Source organism: Protopterus annectens, chromosome 4.part1 (genome assembly GCF_019279795.1).
Source record: "Protopterus annectens isolate FY-2018-M chromosome 4.part1, PAN1.0, whole genome shotgun sequence".
In the NCBI taxonomy this organism is placed as follows: Eukaryota; Metazoa; Chordata; order Ceratodontiformes; family Protopteridae; genus Protopterus; species Protopterus annectens.
In genome coordinates this window covers 307,082,553-307,103,183 of record NC_056734.1, presented here as the reverse complement: position 1 = coordinate 307,103,183, position 20,631 = coordinate 307,082,553, and the positions used below count along the sequence as shown (strand labels likewise).

At 40.0% G+C, this 20,631-nt stretch overlaps 1 protein-coding gene across 8 annotated transcripts in view; it reads right to left on the bottom strand.

The window, feature by feature from the left end:
* The window catches only part of LOC122800839 (uncharacterized threonine-rich GPI-anchored glycoprotein PJ4664.02-like), a 662,067-nt gene that overhangs the window by 118,522 nt on the left and 522,914 nt on the right, over positions 1–20,631 (bottom strand). For 7 of the 8 annotated variants that reach the window (XM_044070146.1, XM_044070147.1, XM_044070151.1 and 4 more), the window contains 3 exons: positions 9,620–9,736; positions 9,391–9,507; positions 4,418–4,594 (listed from right to left, as the gene is read on the bottom strand). In XM_044070146.1, the coding sequence (XP_043926081.1) occupies positions 4,418–4,594; positions 9,391–9,507; positions 9,620–9,736 (411 nt within the window). The remainder of the gene's footprint in view (positions 1–4,417; positions 4,595–9,390; positions 9,508–9,619; positions 9,737–20,631) is intronic. The other variant, XM_044070150.1, reaches the window with a different exon arrangement.

Below are 20,631 nucleotides of genomic sequence, written 5' to 3'. Positions count from 1 at the left end.
GAGAGCACCCCAGCACTACCAGGCTATAACTCATAACATACATTTCACCAACAAAGCCTGGACCGAAATACAAAAGGCGGGGGCATATCCTTATTCATCAAGGATATCCACACCTCCAGGTTAGTGGCACAGCATGATGCTTCAGAGATCATCCATGTGCAACTAACAATGGGCAGAACTGCAATTCAAATTGCAGCTTGCTACAGATCACCCACCATATCCCAAGACCCCCACTCCGTATTTCTGGAAAGGTCCTACCAAACACCCTGATATTGGGTGATTTCAATTACCCAAACATTAACTGGAAGAACTATTCAAGTACTAACTCCCTTGCTCAACATTTCCTAGAATTTATAAACTCAAATGCCCTGGATCAACTGGTCATAACCCCCACCAGAGGTGACAAAATATTGGACCTGGTCATCACCAACATGGGCAACCGGTGTTCCACACTGGAGGTCAACCCCTTGCTGGTAAGATCTGACCATAAACTATTCACTCTGGATATCCACATTCAACCCCCCACCCTCGGTCAAAGAAACTACCATGAAAAACTTTTCAAAAGCAAACTTCACTTTACTTAAGGCCGAGGTGGAAAGTTTCAAATCCCTCATGCTAATGGATAACGCTGCCCAAGCTGCAAAATCCTTTACTAAGGCACTCTACGGGCACCTGCAAGAATGCATGGATTGTGCTATCCCATGCAAAACCAAGACTCTCTCCTCCAAGAAAAGGAAACCAGTCTGGTGGACCCCTGCCATAAACAAGCTATACAATAGAAGGAGGAAACTAGTACACAAAAGAGTAAAATCCCAAGAGGGGAAGACATCCCTGATCAGTATCAGCAAGAAACTATGGTTCCTCATAAAATCATCCAAGGCTAGCTTCGAAAGAAAAATTGCCAAGGACTCCAAAGATAACAGCAAGGCATTCTTTAGCAATGTCAAGAATCTAAGTGGCAATTTCCAGAGCTGCTCGGAATTAGTGCAGAATGGCACAAAATACACTGAACTGACCGCTATCGCCAACATCCTGGCAGACAGGTTCAGTGCAAACTTCACCCTCCTCTCACCCCCAAAAGGGCCCATAACCATACCAGAAGAATGTAGTACCCCTGAAATCACAGACACTCAGGTTAAAACAGCCCTCTACAAAACCAAAAACACAGCATCAATGGGACCAGACAGTGTCCCAGGCTGCGTCCTATATTAGCTCAAAGATGAACTAACCCCTCACCTAAACTGTTCAAACTCAGCCTCTCCACAGGCTACGTGCCCATAGAGTGGCACACAGCAATGGTTATTCTGCTCCACAAAGATGGAGCCACAACAGACACCGGGAACTATCGCCCTATAAGTCTGACTAGCTTGGTCTGCAAGGCTATGAAGCGCATCATCATGGATCTCCTTAACAGAAACATTGGGAATATCCAAACACTGGACCCTACCCAGTTCAGCTTTGTTAAGGGCAGATCATGTCTCCTAAACCTGGTGGACTTTTTTGAGACAGTTACCAAGGCTATAGATGAGGAAAAGGTGGTCCACACAGCCTACCTAGACCTCGCAAAGGCCTTTGACACCATCCCCCATTCTCGTATTTTAGACAAGCTCACCAGCCTGAACATAAACCCTTACATCACGAGATGGGTTGCTAACTGGCTCACGGACAGAACCCAAATGGTAAGAGTTGCAGGAGCTAAGTCTGTCTCTAAACTGGTTACAAGTGGTGTTCCCCAGGGCTCAGTCCTAGGACCCCTCCTGTTCAGCATATACTTCTCAGATGTACAGGCAAGCACAGGAGGACTATGGCTGACCAAGTTCCCAGATGACTGCAAAACTAGGGGTTATAATTGACTCTCTGGCTGACACAGATATCCACCAAAAGGGTTTCAGTGAGACAAATACCTGGTGTCAAAACCATGACCTCAAGCTAAATGCCAAAAAGTGCATAGTCATCCCCTTTGGAAAAAACAAAGTCCCCACAAATTACAACATAGGTGTTAGCCACCTAAATACGGAAGACAAAATAAGGGATCTAGGGACCCAAGTAGATAGTAATCTCTCCTTTGATAATCACATTGCCAAAGTGGTTAGAACATCCTTCTATGTGGCCTACCTAATCACAAAAGGGTTTGCATCCAGATCAAAAGAGGTCACTGTGCCCCTCTACGCATCACTCATCAGCCCCATCATTGAGTACTACGCCCCATTTGGGATGTACCTTACAAGACACCTGTAACAGCTGGAAAGACCACAGAAGTACCTCACCTAGAGGATCACTGGCCTCAAACAGATGCCCTATGCAGCTCGACTGAAGAACCTCCAGCTGTACTTGGTTGCATACTGCCTACTCAGAGGTGATCTCTGCCTGATATACAAGGCCATGTCCAACCTAGAATTGATGGACGTGCTGGAGGGATAGATTACTGTTCCAGAGACTTCCTATGCTCTGGAACAAAATTCCAATCTACATTAGGCAGAGCTCCTCACTAACACTCTTCAAGAGAAGCCTTGATGAGTGGATGGGAAACAGGAAGTTTACCCAAGGGATCACATCAGTGGCTCTGCTGGACAGAGGCACAGGGAACTAATCTAAGGGGGAGGTGAAAGCCAATACATTACAGCTAGGCTTATAAATGCCTTTGGGCAGATAGCCTAGTACTTACCTATGAACCTATGTGAGAGCCATGATGGACTGCTCTGCTACTAGCCCAAAAGGGGGCACTGTCCAATCATAAAATTGTTTTTAAGTAGCATCTTTATAATGGGTGGAAAAAAGCTGACTACTGTTGCAGCCTAGCTTAAAAGCTTTGATATACGGAGTGATAGAAAAGCAAATGGGGATCCAAAAAACAAATTATGAGTATGGAACATTCAAGTGTTTCATTTACTAGGGCTCAGAAGATAGTGATTTATTCTGTCATCTGAAAAAATGATTACCTTGCGATTTATATAATCTGGTAAAATAAGGGGGGGGGTCTAAAATGCATCAGACATCCAGAGTAAAAGTTTTCTTTCAGGTATACAAATAATACTGTTAAAACATACATTTTTCCAAATGATTCTGCTGAAATCAATAATATTATATTGAAGTTTTTCAGAAGAAAAAAACAAGATTGTGCTAGTGTAAGAGGAAATCTATTTTTAGTTTTGCAATTTCTTGCATTTCACTCTTTTGAAACATTACAAAAATCATGCTGATTAATAATCAGTTTTAAATGCTAAGCATCAAAAAGACCAGCATAAATTAGACACCTTCAGTGTATCGTTCCCATGCCCTATATGAGGCGGACAGATGGATATTTAAAGTAGGACAGTAACCATGAAGATGCACAGTATTCTTCTCTCATTAAACATTGTACATCAGTCTGTGTTATTTTTTTATGGAATTCTTCTAAACACTAGTCAATGCTATCAATAATCAAAGAGACTTAACCTGAGTTCCATATATTTGCATTCATATTTAAATAGTATCATGCTCAGTTCAGTGTGCCAGAAATAATACTGTTCTAAATAAAGCAAGGACTAGCTGGTAATAATCAGCTTAAATGCATATGAAGGCAATAAGCAAGCTGAAGACTGTTTTCTTGAAACAATATAATCAGATGTGTATGCCTAATTATTTCATGTTATGCTTTTTATGGCATACTACTAAAATGTTGTGTGCAATGTATTCTGAATATATTAATTAACTCAGATATGAAAATGATAATGGACAACACTGTAGTGACCTGTTTAGTTACTTGGTAGCCTTAACGGGCAACACTGTAGTGACCTGTTTAGTTACTTGGTAACCTTAGCTGACAGCACTGTAGTGGCCTGTTTAGTTACTTGGTAGCCTGAACTGGACTATTAGACTGAATGGATCTAAATGCCATTTTGTGATAATATAGTCTGATCATAAAACAAGATGGATCAGTCTACTCAATACAAAGCATTAAGAGGTTTGAAATACTGTTCTTTGAATTGCCTCTACTTTAATTGTATCTATTTCAGTATCAACAAATTCTCAGTTGCATATTGCTGTGTGCATACTTTTTTCTTGCCTTTAGTTTATATTCTTTTTCTTAGTGCACACATTTTGCATCCAATAATCAGAGTGCTCTGAAAGTTATATCAATATATGCTCAATATCATTGTGCCACAATGTCATGAAACTATATATTAAATATACAATGCACTATTATCTTGTGAGAATGCATTTAAATAGGATATATATATATATATATATATATATATATATATATATATATATGTGTGTGTGTGTGTGTGTGTGCACGCGCTCGCGCGTGTGTGGTGTGTGTGTGAGCTTTTTTGTGTGTTAAATACAAGCAATTTCAAAGCTTTCAATGTACATTATACTTTAACATAGTCATTAGAAGCCTCAAACTAAGCCAAATTTCACTCTGTTTACATACCTGGTGAAGGCTCGGGCACAAAGTCTGTTCCAGGATTTACGCACCTCCCATTTGGATTCTTACAAGTGCAAGCAAGTCTACAGGTGTCTGACCTTATGCTGCATGTGGATGCATTCCCACAGTATCCATCAGGACAGAACATTGTTCTACAGCTGATTAATTGTTCACAGTTTGTACCTGTATAAGACAAAATATTGTTACACCCAAGGAACAAAATTCTTTAATGTGAAACAAACTCATTTTCTATGCCTCCTGAGTTATGAGAAATATAAATGCTGCATGAATTCCTGCCTTCTGTGAGATAGCAAAAAGAAATAATAACTTTCTCAAATAATTTGCATGAGGGTAAAAATATTGTTCTCTTTCTTAGATAAACTGCAAGAGAATAAGAATCATGCTGCCATCACGAAAATGCAATGGTTGAGACAATGTCCAGCTGAATCAGTGCACATATGACAAATGTATCTCTTATTATTATTATTATAGCTCAAGGTTCTATGAGCTGTCACTGATGAAATCCACAAGTACTGTGAAAGTTCAATACTAAATAAAAATAAGGGACATGGATGTGTCCCAGTATCATGTGACCACATATGGGATGGGGAAGTGCTAATGCATGAACATCCTGTTCTGCACAACTACAAAATGCTCAGTGTGAGCTCTACACTTAACAAGGTGACTAAAACACTGAAAGAATGGATGCATTGCTTTGTAGTGAATAGGTCACTGAAGCAATATTCATTGGATATTGCAATAGACATCCCTTATTGTGAAGCATATTCTTTTTAAAGTATCAGCAGACTTAAAAAATATATAGTTGATATCATTTGGCTGGAGAGCCAAGACTCCTTTAATTCAGTACTCCATGATAGTTTTCTAAATACTTTAGTAACCTGCTTGTTTCGGTGGCTGTGTAAGGAGGATACAGATATGGATAAATGAAAACTTGTAAGTTTTGTTATCACAGCCTTGCAATGTACCTTCACAATTAAACTTTACTTACCTATTTCAACATATTTCTCTAAGAATGAGAAATGTAAAAAATGATTTTCATGACTTTTTGTTATATTTTTTTCTCATCTGTTCTGCTTACCAGTTACCATCCAATATTTTTTTTCTCTTATGTCCTATCATTTCCCTATGTATGGTGGAAAAGGCCAAAGAATTAATGAGAGCGGTGCAAAGCTAAGTCTAGTGAGTATTTTGAGTATTAGTCGATCCTGACAATATGCAGGAAGCAGAGGATGTACCCAAGTAATATGCCAAATTTTAAAGTAAACATTTAGATTGGGCTAATAACTCCCTTCTTGAGGCATGAAACAAACAAAAAAATTCATAAAGAAACAGTTAAATTATTTAGAAGAAGAGATCAGCAAGTTTCAAATGAATCTGGTAATCAATAAATGGGGATTTCTTTGAATGAAATTATCTGGATATCATGGAATGAAATCACCGTATGCAATTCAGCTGTTGCAACATTACAAGCAATAAAGTAATATTTTCTAAAATATAATATGCTGAGTTATGTATAAAACTGGAGACTGGAGAAAAATTGCAGACTAATTATTAGTAAACAAAGAAGATGAGGAATGAAAAGTATAGGGACTTATGCACTATAGCCATTATTTCTCATAAGAACATGTTTTGGACTTATATTAAATTCTCAAACAGCCCTCACTATGGATGGTAATATGAATAAAGGCATTACTGCAATACAAAGATTTATGAGGAAATATATTTGCATTATCAACTGAAGAATGCAATATTAAGATCATTTAAAATGTGCCTGACAAAACAGTGAGAAAACATGTAAATTAGTTAACGCAGATAAAGCCTAGACAACCTTGTAGAACGTAACAAACATACATGCTTCTATTTTTGGCAGAAATACTTGTTTAGGCCTTTGTATTAGACATGTCAGATATGATTAAGCAAGGTGCAGACATAAGCAGGTAATTAAAGTTACCTGAATTCTTAAATATTAGCAGCAGCTAACAGTTCTATTACTACTGTATTACTAACTGTTGCTATATACAGCATTGCGATTCATTAGCACCCAGTCAGTGTACCAAGAAAGACTCCACTGCAAATAATCGGGAATTTTACATTAACAGTACATGTTATTAACTTTAACAGAACAGTCTTCTGAAAAGACAAACTTTTGCTATGGGGAAACCTCCTTGCATCACCAGAATTCTATTACTCTAAACAAACTAACTCTGAGAGCAGACACCTTTGGAGGGGGATAAAAATTCTACAATATATTTCAATCCAGTAGTCAGTTTTTAATGAAATATAAGAGTTGATTTAATTAGTTGACTATTTCTACCATGTAATGTTGTGTTTTGTGTAATTCATAATGCAAGATGTATATCTCAATATACTTTTTATTATTATTATTATTATTATTATTATTATTATTATTATTAATAATAATAATGTGTACTCCAGTTACACCTTTCATGGGCTGAGACAGAAATTGATCAGTGCCTTATTCTTGTTAGCAGCTGTTAAATAAAATCAATAAAAAACGAAATAGATTCTGACATTTAATTGGTATCCCCATAAAACAGTATGGCTATAAATCAGATAATAATTATTGCAGTAAATGCAAACACACCATTATTTGAAGCTGAGTATGCCATTTCTTACCAAAGACAGTGAGTGCAACCCCTATTAAAAAAATGAACATTTATGTTCAGTGTTGCAAAACTATGCAAACTAAATCTCAGGGGGCTGAATGCATAAATAACAAATGAGGTGTACTCAGCTCAACCATATGAAGAACCAGTTTTCACATTTCCTTGTTAGTAATCCAAACTTAAAGCCTCTATAGACAGGCAGTTTGAGCTTGTCTACTTTTAGTGGATATGTAAAAACCTAACTTCCAAAATAGTTGTCGAATGCTCTTTTAAATGTTTCCAAATATTTGATCACTCTTATTTGTAGCGGTAATCCATTCCATACAGAATCATCCCTGCCATGGAAACTGCTAATCCCATGAGCAGTTACAAAAGTCACATCATTGACACAAAGACATTTATTCTTTGCTCCAACATGGCTTGATCCAAACTGCATTCCTGGTGTAGCTGTCAGTGGAATATTTCTTAGGCATATATGGATTAAAATCAAATAATCACTAGCCTATAAATAATGAAGTATACAGATACTGTTGTTAATGCAGTTTAATATTCCATGTGTTTGATCTCTTGATCTGCAATTTAAAAACGTCTGGGGTTTTAACACTCTCATCAACTCTGCTCTATTACACGTGTAGGCTGAGGCATAGTATTGAGTGCTGAACTTCATTATCACCTTGTAGAGGGGGAAGGATTCTTTGTATTCACAGTACCTACAGCTATTGTGTAAACAGCTTCTTCAGCACCAGTGCAACAGATTAATAAATACAGGGTAAGGCAGGGTAAATAATTGCTTATGTAGTGCAACAGCAAATGTTATGTATCAGAACAGGATATTACCGAAATCATACTGCTGATGCCTTAAAACTGAAATCATCCTTGCTAAAACAAGCAATCGTTTAGTGAGAAGCTGAAAGTACAAACACTTTGTCTCTAGAAGGAAACAATTCCTACTTCCCTTCTACACAGCTGTCCCCAACTTTTACAGTACTTAGCTCTGAGGTCATTACTGCTAATTATAATGGTTTTATGATGCATTATTCTTCTGGTGGATTTCAATATTTATTCCTTTAAGATGGAAACCTGCACAACTACAAATAAGTATGCACAATGCTTCCTAGATATCAGTATTGCCACTTCCTTAGAAAAACTACTTAACATCACAACTACAGTGTCAAATATATTGAAACTAGCCCTCACCAATATAACTCTGCTATGCTGTATAACCGTTGATGCCCTATCGTTGGTCAAATCTGATCACTGTTAAGTAATAGTCACTATGAAGGAAAAACGTAATTTACCATCAAACCCTGCTATCTTTAGAGACTATTCTAAAAAAAATCTATTACAGCTAAATGATGACATGATGGAATGTAATCAATTCCATCACCTCAATGACCACATAGTGTTGACGCTTTAAAACTGAAATCATCCTTGCTAAAGTAAGTCATTGTTTAGTGAGAAGCTGTAAGTAAAAACACATTGTCTCTGGAAGGAAACGTTTCTTCCGCCCCTTTCATAGAACTGTCCTCACCTTTTATAATACTTAGCTCTTAGGTCATTACTGCTTCTGTTGTTATTTAAAAATGCAGATTTCAGAACCTGCATTTGTCATAAGCTCAGTAGTATAAGTACATTTAATGAGACGTAGCATGCTGTAGCTCATCAAATGTTTTGCACCAGTTTAACTGTTGTGTACAATATCAAGTGCTGCAGTGAATTTGATGTTATTTGTTTAACTCTTTGAGCAGTAAAATGTAACACTCATAGCCTTAAGCCAAGAAAATCAAAGGCTAGCAAAGCACATAGGTTGTATATGAGAAGTATTATGGGTTATGTGCATAGACCCATTTATTATGAGCAAGGACCAGTAGGAGTCATTAAAACACTTCAAGTGTTAGATGCAGTAGCTTTTTTCCATATGTTATACTGAAAATGTCTCATACTTTACTTTACTGGTTACAAGATGGATGATAAGTAATAGTTACTTTGAAATATAACCCAGTGGAGACTATTGCTATGACATAAAAAGCAGATTCTCGGCAAGTGTTCCTGAACAGATTATCAACTGTTTTGGAAGGCACAGCACAAGTGTATGGATACACAATTTGAAAAGCTTTGCCTCTCACACTGTGCACTAAGCCTGCCCTACACTCTGTGTTACATGATTCAGCATCAGTGTTTCAGATAACTCATTACTGGTGTTTTAGGTAACTCATTACTGGTGTTTTAGGTAACTTATTAACAGTATACCTGATAAAATGTAAATAAAATCATTAGCTGCACCATACTCAGACGATTTGGTTATATTAATGTAAATGTTATAATGATTACCTGTGAAACCTGCTGCACATAAACAGGAATAACTTCCTACTGTGTTGTTGCAGGTACCTTTTGCGCCACATGGTGAATTTTCGCATTCATTAATGTCACTGCAAACTGTTCCATTTCCTGTGAAAATGAAAACAATGTTTAAAGCTGTAGTTCTTTTAATATTATAGCATAAAGATATTATCTGAATACAAGAAAATGGGTGATTTTAGTAATACAACTGAATCTTTACCTGTGAAACCAGGTTTACACGAGCAGAAAAAACTTCCTATTGTGTTGTAGCAGGTAGCATATGCACCACAAGTTGAATTTTCACATTCATTAATGTCAGTGCAGACGGATCCATTTCCTGGGATACATGAAAGTGATGTTTACAATATTTTATATCTATATCTTTATATATGTATATATTATAAAATATAAATAAATATTGTTATCTGGAACATATTATTGGTCTAATTTATCTTAAGATTCATAAAAAGAAGGTGAGAACAAGGGAAACAGATGGAGACGATTTAAACTAGTGTGATAAAGTTTTATGAATTATAAAAATATCCATTTAACTTTAGGACTACATTATGTGCATTCTGGGAAAATGTAATGCTTTTATGATGCACTACTGGATTTCAATAATCATTCGATTAACAGGGAAGCCTACACAACTATAAATATGTATGCAGAATGCTTCCTAGATGTCAACGTTGCCACTTCCTTAGAACAATTACTTTACATCAGCTAGAATATTGAAGATATTAAAACTAGTCCTTACCAATATAACCCTGCTATGCTCTATAATTGTAGATGCCCCATCATTGGTCAAATCTGGCCACTGTTAAGTAATAGTCACTATGAAGGTAAAACCTAATTTACCATGAAACCCTACTATCTTTAGAGACTATTCTAAGACAAATCTATTATAGCTTAATGATAACCTAATGGAATTTAATCACTTCCATCACCTCAATGACCACATACTGCTAACACTTTACAACTGAACTCATCCCTGCTAAAACAAATCATCTTTTAGTGAGAAGCTGAAAGTACAAACACATTCCCCTAAATTTAATAAAATCCATGTTGGCATAGTGTAGAATGTACGTGGAATGTTGCCATGTCTGTATGCATGGTTCTCTACTGGCAGCATGCCATGCACATTAATCATGGTGCATTGCCGAGGGAGAGCCGTGGAACACGGTTATTGAATCAGTGTAGGGAGTGTGGTGACAACTGTATCCACAGAAGAGTAACACACTCCCTGCACTGTCCATTTGTATTATAGCAATGCAATTCAATTTTTTTTGTTTTATTTTTTTAAAAGCATGTTTGTGCGGTGCTGGGTGGAGCGCAGTAGTGCTAAGTGGTGCCAAGATACCAGCAAGACATCTAAAAATAGAAACCGGATATATTTAATTAGTTCTGTAAAGGTCATATTGAAGTGTAGCTGACTGGGTTTGCGAGGCACGGCTCAGCTTGGCGCTCTGCATTGCTTAAAGGTAGCTCAGAAATATATGTAAAGGTATAGCAAAATTCCAAATATCCCAAGTAGCTAAATTGGTAGAGTTATGGCCTCATATGCAACAGGTGCAGGGTTTGAATACATGGAAGAACAAGTTAACATTTTTGTTCAAAATAGAAATGATGCTAATTATTTTTAAATACTGGCCTGCTGCGCTCAGCTAAGCTCTGCTAAGACCTGCTAAGCACTGAATAAACAAAATAGTGGCTGATAATGTTTATACACTGCTTGGCATTGCTTCGCTGGTTTGCGCAGTTCTAATCACTGCCAAGCATTTGATGTATTCCAGTGTTTGCACTGCTTAGCTCAGCTGTGCTGATTTGTGCAGTGCTAAGTGACGTGCCTCATTTTTAAATATTGTGCAATGGTGGGAAAACAAGCTATATTAAGCCCAGTTGGCAAGAATACAGCATAATCTGTTGGAGCTCTGTATTTGAAGGAAACAATGGTGGGCATTGGAGATGGTTCATGCTTTTAGGCACAGGGTGGGCAATTTAGGAGTCCAGAGTGATGGTCGGACTCCTTGTTAAAAACCATGATGACCGTCTGATGCAGGGAGGATACCAGGGCAAAAACTGAAAGGCAGAGGCCTGGGACCAGCTGACAAAGGACCTCACCAGTGCAACTGATATCCCCCGCACAGATGAGCAGTGTTGTCACCACCATGATGACCTGAAGGAGGCTCTCTTGGACACCTGGGTCAAAGAATTCCAGGCAGGGAATGTCCATTACGTACGTAAGTACTATTACCAGTGTTTCACCAATATCTAATCTTGAATGTCTGATAAACTGCTATACATAATGGTGTGCTTTTCTCCCAACAGCTGCAGAGGAGAGGGCTCACAACATCGAGGCACATGCTGGGCACTTGGCCAGGTTGTACTGTGAGTGTGGTGAGTACAATGCATTTTTCTATCTCTAGTCAAATAAGCAAGAAAACTGTGATTAGCTATATATAGTAAAGCCTGTATTGCAATGAATGTGGACTTACACCTGTACTACAAGAAGTGCATACTGCCAACTGTAGTTCCATAAGCAGGGAAGACTAAGGCATTAACTGTAATAAAGTGTATGCAATAAAGTTTGTATTGCAATAACTGTGGAATTACAGCTGCATTGCAGCACTTGTATAATGACAATTGTTGTGCAATAAAAACTTGAAATTATGCCAGTAACTGACTGAAGGTATCGCTAATAAAGTGGGTTCAGCGATGACTGTGGAAGTAAGGCTGTTTTGCAAGAAATCAATTATAACAACTGTTCTGCAATGAAAACATGAAATAATATCAGTACCTACATGAAGGTATATCTAACAAAGTCTCTTGTGCAAGAAGTGAGGAAGTAGGGCTATTTTGCAAGAAATCAATTATTACAACTGTGGAATAAAAACACAAAATAATATCAGTACCTGCATGAAGGTATATCTAATAAAGTCTGTTATGCAATAAGTGTAGGTTCAGAGTTGTTTTGTAAGAAATGAATTATGATAACTGGTCTACAACAACACACAGACCAATTGCAATAACACCATGGTAAATCGTGTGCATTAAGATTGCCTTGTTTTCACCACTGCATGTTAGCTACAGCATTCAGGCTGTGAGGTATGGTGCTGCAGTCAGGTATAACAGTGTACCAGTTGTAGACTGCAAATAATAACCCATAATCAGATATTGTTTGTGGACTTCACGGATATTTCAACACACTAACAATGTATTGTGTACACCTGCATTCTATGTAGTAATGTATAGTTTACCTAGTATCTCTGTCATGCTTGAATGTCATGCATGTGTATTCAACTGTCACTGCAGTCAATTATAAAACTGTACCACTATTACCAGGTCATATTTTGGTCCCAGGTGAGTTCTAGGCAAATACTAGTCAGTTAGTGGTCAGCAGTGACTCAGTAGCTCAGTTTGCTAAATGCTCTGTACTAATTACATTTTTGCCACACACAGACCAAGGTTCAAATCCAGTGCTATGTAGATTTAATATTACAGTATCAGTCATGCAATGTTTACAGATATTCCCTCCACAGGAACTACAGGTAAATGGGTCAGGTATTTCATATTATGAGTAAATTATTGTGTGTTTAGATGTCACAGACTGTTGCAATCATTACCAGGAATGTGAAAATACAGCATAAAATAAAGAAAATAAGTATAATAGTAATAAAATAAAATAAATAAAATGTGTAAACTTTGGTAAGGCTGCATGCCTGGAATGTTTGTTAAAGGTTGCTGCAGTCAATTAATACATTTCATGCAGATGCCCTCTGCAGTCATTGCTATTGGGTTCATATAGCCTAACAATATGTCACCTACTACTCTGGTACTGGCACTGTTGCATAACAGATGTACCTTAAGCACATGCCTCAATTGGACTATAAAGGGTACCCCTACTTTGGCTCTGCTGTTATGGCAGAGCTGCCACAGCTGCCACAGTTACACATACAGCTTGTTGGATTCCAAATTGTTCACACTCCCACACTGCAGCCTGGACCATATATGGCTGTATGTTAATGTAAGGGATCCGAACACAACCATACATAAAGGGAGGGGGGGGGGCAAAGGACCAGAGATAGGCACATGTCTCACAGTTTGCCCTTACAAAGATAGGAAGTTGATAGAATAGCAGCTATTGCATTAGCATGCATATTCTGATGGGTATGAAGTGTGATACTCACATGTCTCTCTCCCCTTACTGACCACAACCCACAATGTTTCCCAGTGAACTGCCAGATGTCCACTCTGTCATGGGATACTGACCAAACATATGAAGCAAAGCTGTGGACATACTTCATACATCTCTGCAGTGGACAGTATTTGTACTTACCCTCTGGGATGCTGTAGTCTCCACACCTCAGTAATGTCCATCTCAAAAACTACGAAAGGGGCCAAGGCCTACATGAAGGCCTTATATATTGCACTGTGGTGCCATGTTATTGGCTAATGATAGTGCATTTCAGCTGTTTTGGATGCAGTTAGCAATTCTGAGCCACAGACTGGTGCAGAGGCAATTACCTGTTTATGAGCATTACCTGGACTACACGAAAAAAGACATGGAAGAGCTCTCGGATCATGTGGCCCAGGCAGGTATGACCCTAGTCTTGAGTAGCATCCTCCCTTTGCCCAGAATGATACCACAGTATAAGGACAAAATGATTGATTTCAAAAATTGGCTAAGCATTTGGTGTCATTCAAAGGGAATCCAGTATCTGTCTGCTGGGACTACATGATCGACAGACCACGATGCTTTGCCAGAGATGGTCTGCACCTGTCACCCCTGGGATTCAGGTTACTGGCTAATGCTCTTGCCACCCCTATAGTGCCTTTTTTAGGCAAAGTTCAAAAGACAAAACCACCACCAAAACAGGTACAAGCATTCAAATTCTGAAGGTAATGCTACTCAATGCTAGAAGTCTAAACCTCAAAATGCACTCTCTCCAGGCACTCCTAAAAATGGAGAACATTGATATCTGTGCAGTAACTGAGACCTGGTTCAAGGCTCCAGAGAGCACCCCTGCAATACCAGGCTACAACTATTAACACACTTTTCGGCCACAAAACCAGGACTGAAACACTAAACGTGGAGGAGTGTCCATATTCACCAAGGATATTCACAACACCAGGCTAGTTGCCCAGCACAATTCATCTGAAATTCACAAGGTGCAACTAACACTACGTAAGACTGCAATCCAAATTGTAGCTTGCTGCAGATCCCCCCACCATGCCCCAATATTCTCACTACACCTTTCTAAACATACCGAAAAATATTAAGATACAACCAAGCACCCTAATACTGGGTGATTTCAACTACCCTGCCATTAACTGGGAAAACTACTCATGTACCACAAGCAGATGCCCTATGCAGCTCGACTGAAGAAACTCCAGCTGTACTCGGTTGCATACCGCCTACTCAGAGCTGATCTCTGCCTGACATACAAGGCCATGTCCAACCCAGAATTGATGGACATGCTCCACCTAAAGAAAACCATATCCCCTCGAGCCACACGCTCCAGGGATCTAAACCTTACCACAACAATAAATAGGACATGCTGAAGGGATAGATTCCTGTCCCAGAAACTTCCCATGCTCTGGAACAAGATTCCAATCTACATAGGCAGAGCTCCTTGCTAACCTTCTTCAAGAGAAACCTTGACAAGTGGATGGGAAACAGAAAGTTTACCCCAGGGATCACTTCAATGGCTCTGCTGGACAGAGGCACAGGGAACTAATCTAAGGGGCAGCAAAAGCCAACACATTCTGGCTAGGCTTATAAATGCCTTCGGGCAGATAGCCTAGTACCTACTTATGAACCTATGAACCTACCAAAACCTTTGCCCAATGGTTCTGGGAATTCATAAATTCCAACGCTCTGGATCAACTAATCCTTAGTCCCACCAGTGGCTCCAATATCCTAGACCTGGTCATTACCAACATGAGAAATCGATCCTCCACACCTATGGTAACTCCCTCTTTGGTCAGGTCTGATCATAAGATAATCACCCTTGACATCCACATCCCACCCCCCCCCCAGTAAGGAAACCTCCATAAAAAAACTTCTCCAAAGCCAACTTCATGCTACTCAAGTCAGAAGTGACAATCATGACACCCATGCAGATGGGAACTGAAAGTTTGACTGCTGAATCCTACACTAAGGCACTGTACGAGCACATCCACTCGTGCATGAATCATGCCATCCCCAATAGAACCAAGATGCTCTCATCCAAAAAAAGGAATTCAATCTGGTGGTCCCCTGCCATAAACAAACCTTACAACAAAAGGAAGAAACTGTTGCAGAAAAAAGGAAAATCCCAGGATGCAAAACACTCCCTTACCAGCTTCAGTAAGAAGTTGAGATCCCTCATAACATCCTCCAAATCTAGTTACGAAAATAAAATTGCCAAAGATTCCAAAGACAACCACAAGGCATTCTATAGCAATGTCAAGCATCTAAATGGATTGCCAGATCTGCTCTGAGCTACAACAGAATGGCATTAAATATACTGATCCCAAGGATATTGCCAATATCCTGGTAGATCAATTCAGTGCAAACTTCACACCCCCCCCATTCCCCTAAATCACCCATGTCAATACTGAAAGATTGCCAAATTCCGGTAGTAACGGCCACACAGGTAAAAAAACGCACTCTCCAAAGCTAAGAATACAGCATCCATGGGACCAGATGACATCCCAGGCTATGTACTACATTACTACATGAACTACAAAATGACCTGGCACCTCACCTAAGTTTCATGTTTAATGATAGCCTCATCTCAGGCTTCATGCCCACTGAGTGGAGCACAGCTACAGTTATCCCACTCCACAAGGGGGGATCCACCTTGGATTCCGGGAACTACCACTCCACCAGTCTGACGAGCCTGATCTGCAAGGCCATGGAACGTATTATCATAGAACTTATAAACAATGACATTGGCAACCTTCAAACTCTGGACCCCATGCAGTTTGGGCTTGTGAAAGGCCGGTCTTGTCTCCTAAAACTGATTGACTTCTTCAAATCAGTCTCCAAAGCTGTGAACAAAGGTAAGGTAGTCCACACAGCCTATCTGGACCTCACCAAGGCCTTCGACACCATCCCCCACTCTGGAATCATAGATAAACTTACTAAGCTTGGCATTAATCCTTATGTCACTCGATGGATTGCCAACTTGCTTACTGACAAAACCCCCACTGTAAAAGTAGCCGACTCCAAATCCAGCTCCAAACAAGTGACAAGTGGAGTACCTCAGGGTTCAGTCCTGGGACCGCTCTTGTTTGGCATCTACTTCTCTGAAGTACAGGCCAACACTAAGGAACTCTGGTTAACAAAGTTCACAGATGACTGCAAACTGGGAGCCATTATTGAATCCCCAAGTGATGTGGATATTCTACAAAAGGGCCTTACAGAAACAGATGCTTGGTGCCAGAGCTATGGGCTCATGTTCAATGCCAAGAAATGTATAGTTATCCCCTTTGGGAAAAAACATGTATCCATGAATTACCATACAGGTGGCAGTACACTAAACACTGAAAGTGTGATAAGAGACTTAGGGACACACGTAGACAGTGGTCTCACCTTCGATAACCACATTGCCACAACAGTCAGGAAATCCTTCTATGTGGCACACCTCATCACTAATGGCTTTTCATCCAGAAAAAAGGAGGTCATTCTCCCTCTGTACTCATCCCTCATTAGACCCATTATAGAATACAACACCCCATTTGATATGTACCTCTCAAGACATCTGCAACAACTGGAAAGGCCACAGAAATATCCCACTAAAAGAATCAAAGGCCTAAAGCAGATGCCCTATGCTGACCGTCTAGAAATCTCCACCTATACTCTGTTGCATATCGTCTACTAAGAGGTGATCTCTGCTTAATATACAAGGCCATGTCAAACCCAGAGTTGTTGGACATGTTACACTTAAAGAAATCGCAATCCCTCAGAGACATGCTCCAGGGACCTAAACCTTGTCATCACAATGAACAAAACATGCTGGAGGAATAGGTTCCTGACCCAGAGACTCCCCAGACTCTGGAATAGACTGCCCATACATGTCAATCAGAGTGCCTCTTTGGCCCTCTTCAAAAGGAACCTTGATGACTGGATGGGAGATAGGAAATTCACCCGGGATCACATCAGTCACCCTGCTAGATAGGGGTCCAGGGAAGTAAATACTGTGGGAAGAAATAGCCAGGGAATTGTTATGGCTAGGCTTGTAAAGGCCCTAGGGCCGATAGCCTAGTACCAACCTATGAACCTACAAAAGGCAAGCAACTGCTTATGAGGAACAGCTCTGTATGTGGTTTTACTTATACAGATGGTGTATGTGCAAAGCATTTGCAGAAGAATGCTTCAAAAAAGGAATATATCAGTCTAGCTGGTATGTAGTAGATTTCCCCATATAGATGAGGATGCAAATGGGAGGATGGAGGTATGGAGAATAGGAATTACAACAGCAGGCTTGTATTAGATCTATGATACTGACATGTCAGTGATACTCTGCTGTCAAACACTTACAGGCATGCCTCTCAACTGTTCCTGCTTTGAATCACATCTCTGATCTGTCCCTGTTAATCCCTCCTACAATGGTCAGCTATTGTAGTAAAGATAGTGGATTACACGTAAGACATAGTGACACTATGTAAGGGTGTACACTCCTATAACTTCACATGATGTACTGTAATGCACCTCCTCTCAGTCTGTCAGTGTAACACATAAATAGTACTAACATTGTAAAAGTGTCCCTGAATGTCCCTGATGTATTCTGGCTAAGTCCCTGTCTGGCTGAGAGCTATGCCTAACATACCTGTCAACTTCCTACAGTAAGAAATCAGGACAAAGCCATAATTAATGGGGGGACAAAGGCCCAAACTCAATGACAGAGTATACATACTGACCATACAAAGTAATAATGTGAATAGACTAACAGATATTACTGAGGCACAAGGGTTTTCTGAGGGGTCTGATGGGTGACAGATTCTGTTTTAATTCTTTGACAGCAACCATCAATGATTAGGCAACCATTTGTCAGACACCAACAACTTTGTGCAAAAAGGACCACATCTGTTAGGCAAACAAGAGGTATGATGCCTACAGAGAACATATACTACAGAAGGTTTGCACTGCTGTCTGTCATTGTGGCACACTGGTGTTGCTGGACCGTCCCCATATAGTTGTAATAGCACTCTGCTTTTTGTCCGACAGTGGCCATATCACATATTAGTGGGGATTTGCCCATAGTGGACACAACACAGTACACTGCAATGATGGGTGTAGAGACATACAGCATAATCTGTCACTGCACACAGGGACATTACCAAGTATTGCTACTATCTTGGTTATAGCTACACATGTAGAGTGTTGCCAAACTGTGGGGTATAACGCGTGATGGTACAGTGGATAGTGTGGGCCATTATGGATGTGTAGGGTCTGTACATAGTGGATATCTACTTGTCTGGTCCTGTAATGTGATCCCCTCTTGTTGTTTTGCAGGAACAATGTACAGACAGAGACATCCACTATTTCCATCTGCAAAGTATGATACTGTACTGGATGCCCTCAGACTCACATCCTGCTGTCAAGGGGTCACCACAATCATGAACAGTCAGCAACATTGTGGGCTGACTTTGTGAGGGGTGTTATTCAGACTGGCCAACAGGACAGGACCTACAAACAGGTCTGACACTTGGCCACATATATGGTCATTGCCACCCATCAAAGGTCAGCTGCTGTTGCCAGGGATTGTGTGGCTACTGGTAGAGGGCCTTCAACAGATCAACCACTCTCAGACACAGACTAATTTCTGGTGAACCTAGGATCAACCAACAGCTCTCAGGCAGCCATCAAGCCATACATCCTGCAGGTGGGTGCCATAGCATTCACATCAGAGGAACATCCAGGTAAGCTTACTGTGTTCAGCTGTATAATAAATTAGCAGTAATTATGGCAGGCTCTACAGACCAGTACATGGGTGTCATGGCTATCTGCATGGGGGGGAGGAGTTGGCTTTTACCCACATTTGTATACACATACTCAGAATATCAGCAATATAACCAATATCACATTAGCTACTGTATATGTGGATATATGCATATATTACCTTGTAAGACTACAACATTTGGTGTTGCTGTACCTCTCCCTCACCTTTTCATTGGTCCGTCAGGTGTGGCAGGAGTCCATGGTCCTGTACCTGGTAAGTGTGATAATGTTGTTTTACAGATCATATATACCCTATGAAAGTTAATGGCTGCCATTTAGCCTTAGCACAACTGTTATGCTTAGCCAGAGTAGAATAGGTACATGTTCCTTTTTGGAACAGATAAACTACATTGCATAGCCTAAGGAATGACATGTATGTATTTGTACAAACATTAACATGTTTGCACTTATAGTTATGAGCAACTAAACAGCCTGCTATAAATGAGGCAATTACTCCAAGATTCCCGTTCAAACACAATAGGGAGATGGTACATACCTAAGGCAGTAATACTATAACTGGCATATAATTCTCAAGACAGGTGTACTGAGTTTTATGTGTAGTTCTATCACATACACTGTCATACTGCATACCTCACAGGTGTATTGAACTGGCAACTTTACCCGGATGTAGGTAACGTGCATGTTACATGGGGCCGGGGTTGTCTGTGTATGTTGTTGTGAGTTTGTGTGTTGTGCATGGGATCACAGATGAGAAGATGTGGGACATGTAATGCAGTTGTGAATCTTCATCTGTATAAGTCTGTGTGGATTAGCATACATAAAAGTGCAGGTGGCAATGTACTGCTTTTGTCTTGCTTCTCACAGGTGAACAGGGGGGTTGGAGTCTGTCCCCCTCACAACCTGATGCCAGTGTCCCATGGGACTCTGATGATGATGGTGGCCATAATGAGGCACAGTTGTGGTTGTCAGTCACTGAATCTGCCCCAGAGGTTGACAGTCCCTCTTCTGCCCCCATTGTCCCTGCATACAGTCAATATGCCCACACATACACAGTCACCAGAGGTCACAGATATTGGACAGTGAGAGGATGGTGACATAGTAAAGGACAGTGTGAGAACTATGGTGCCAGTGAGTGTAGATACTGGCCACAGACAAAAATTTGGCTAAGTCCCACACAGGCAGATTAACAGGGGTGCTCGAAGAAGGACTGCTGCCCTTCCACCTCCTGTAGCAGGTGTCACATTGTGGGTCACTCGCCCCATGTTTCAGGCTGTCATGGAGAC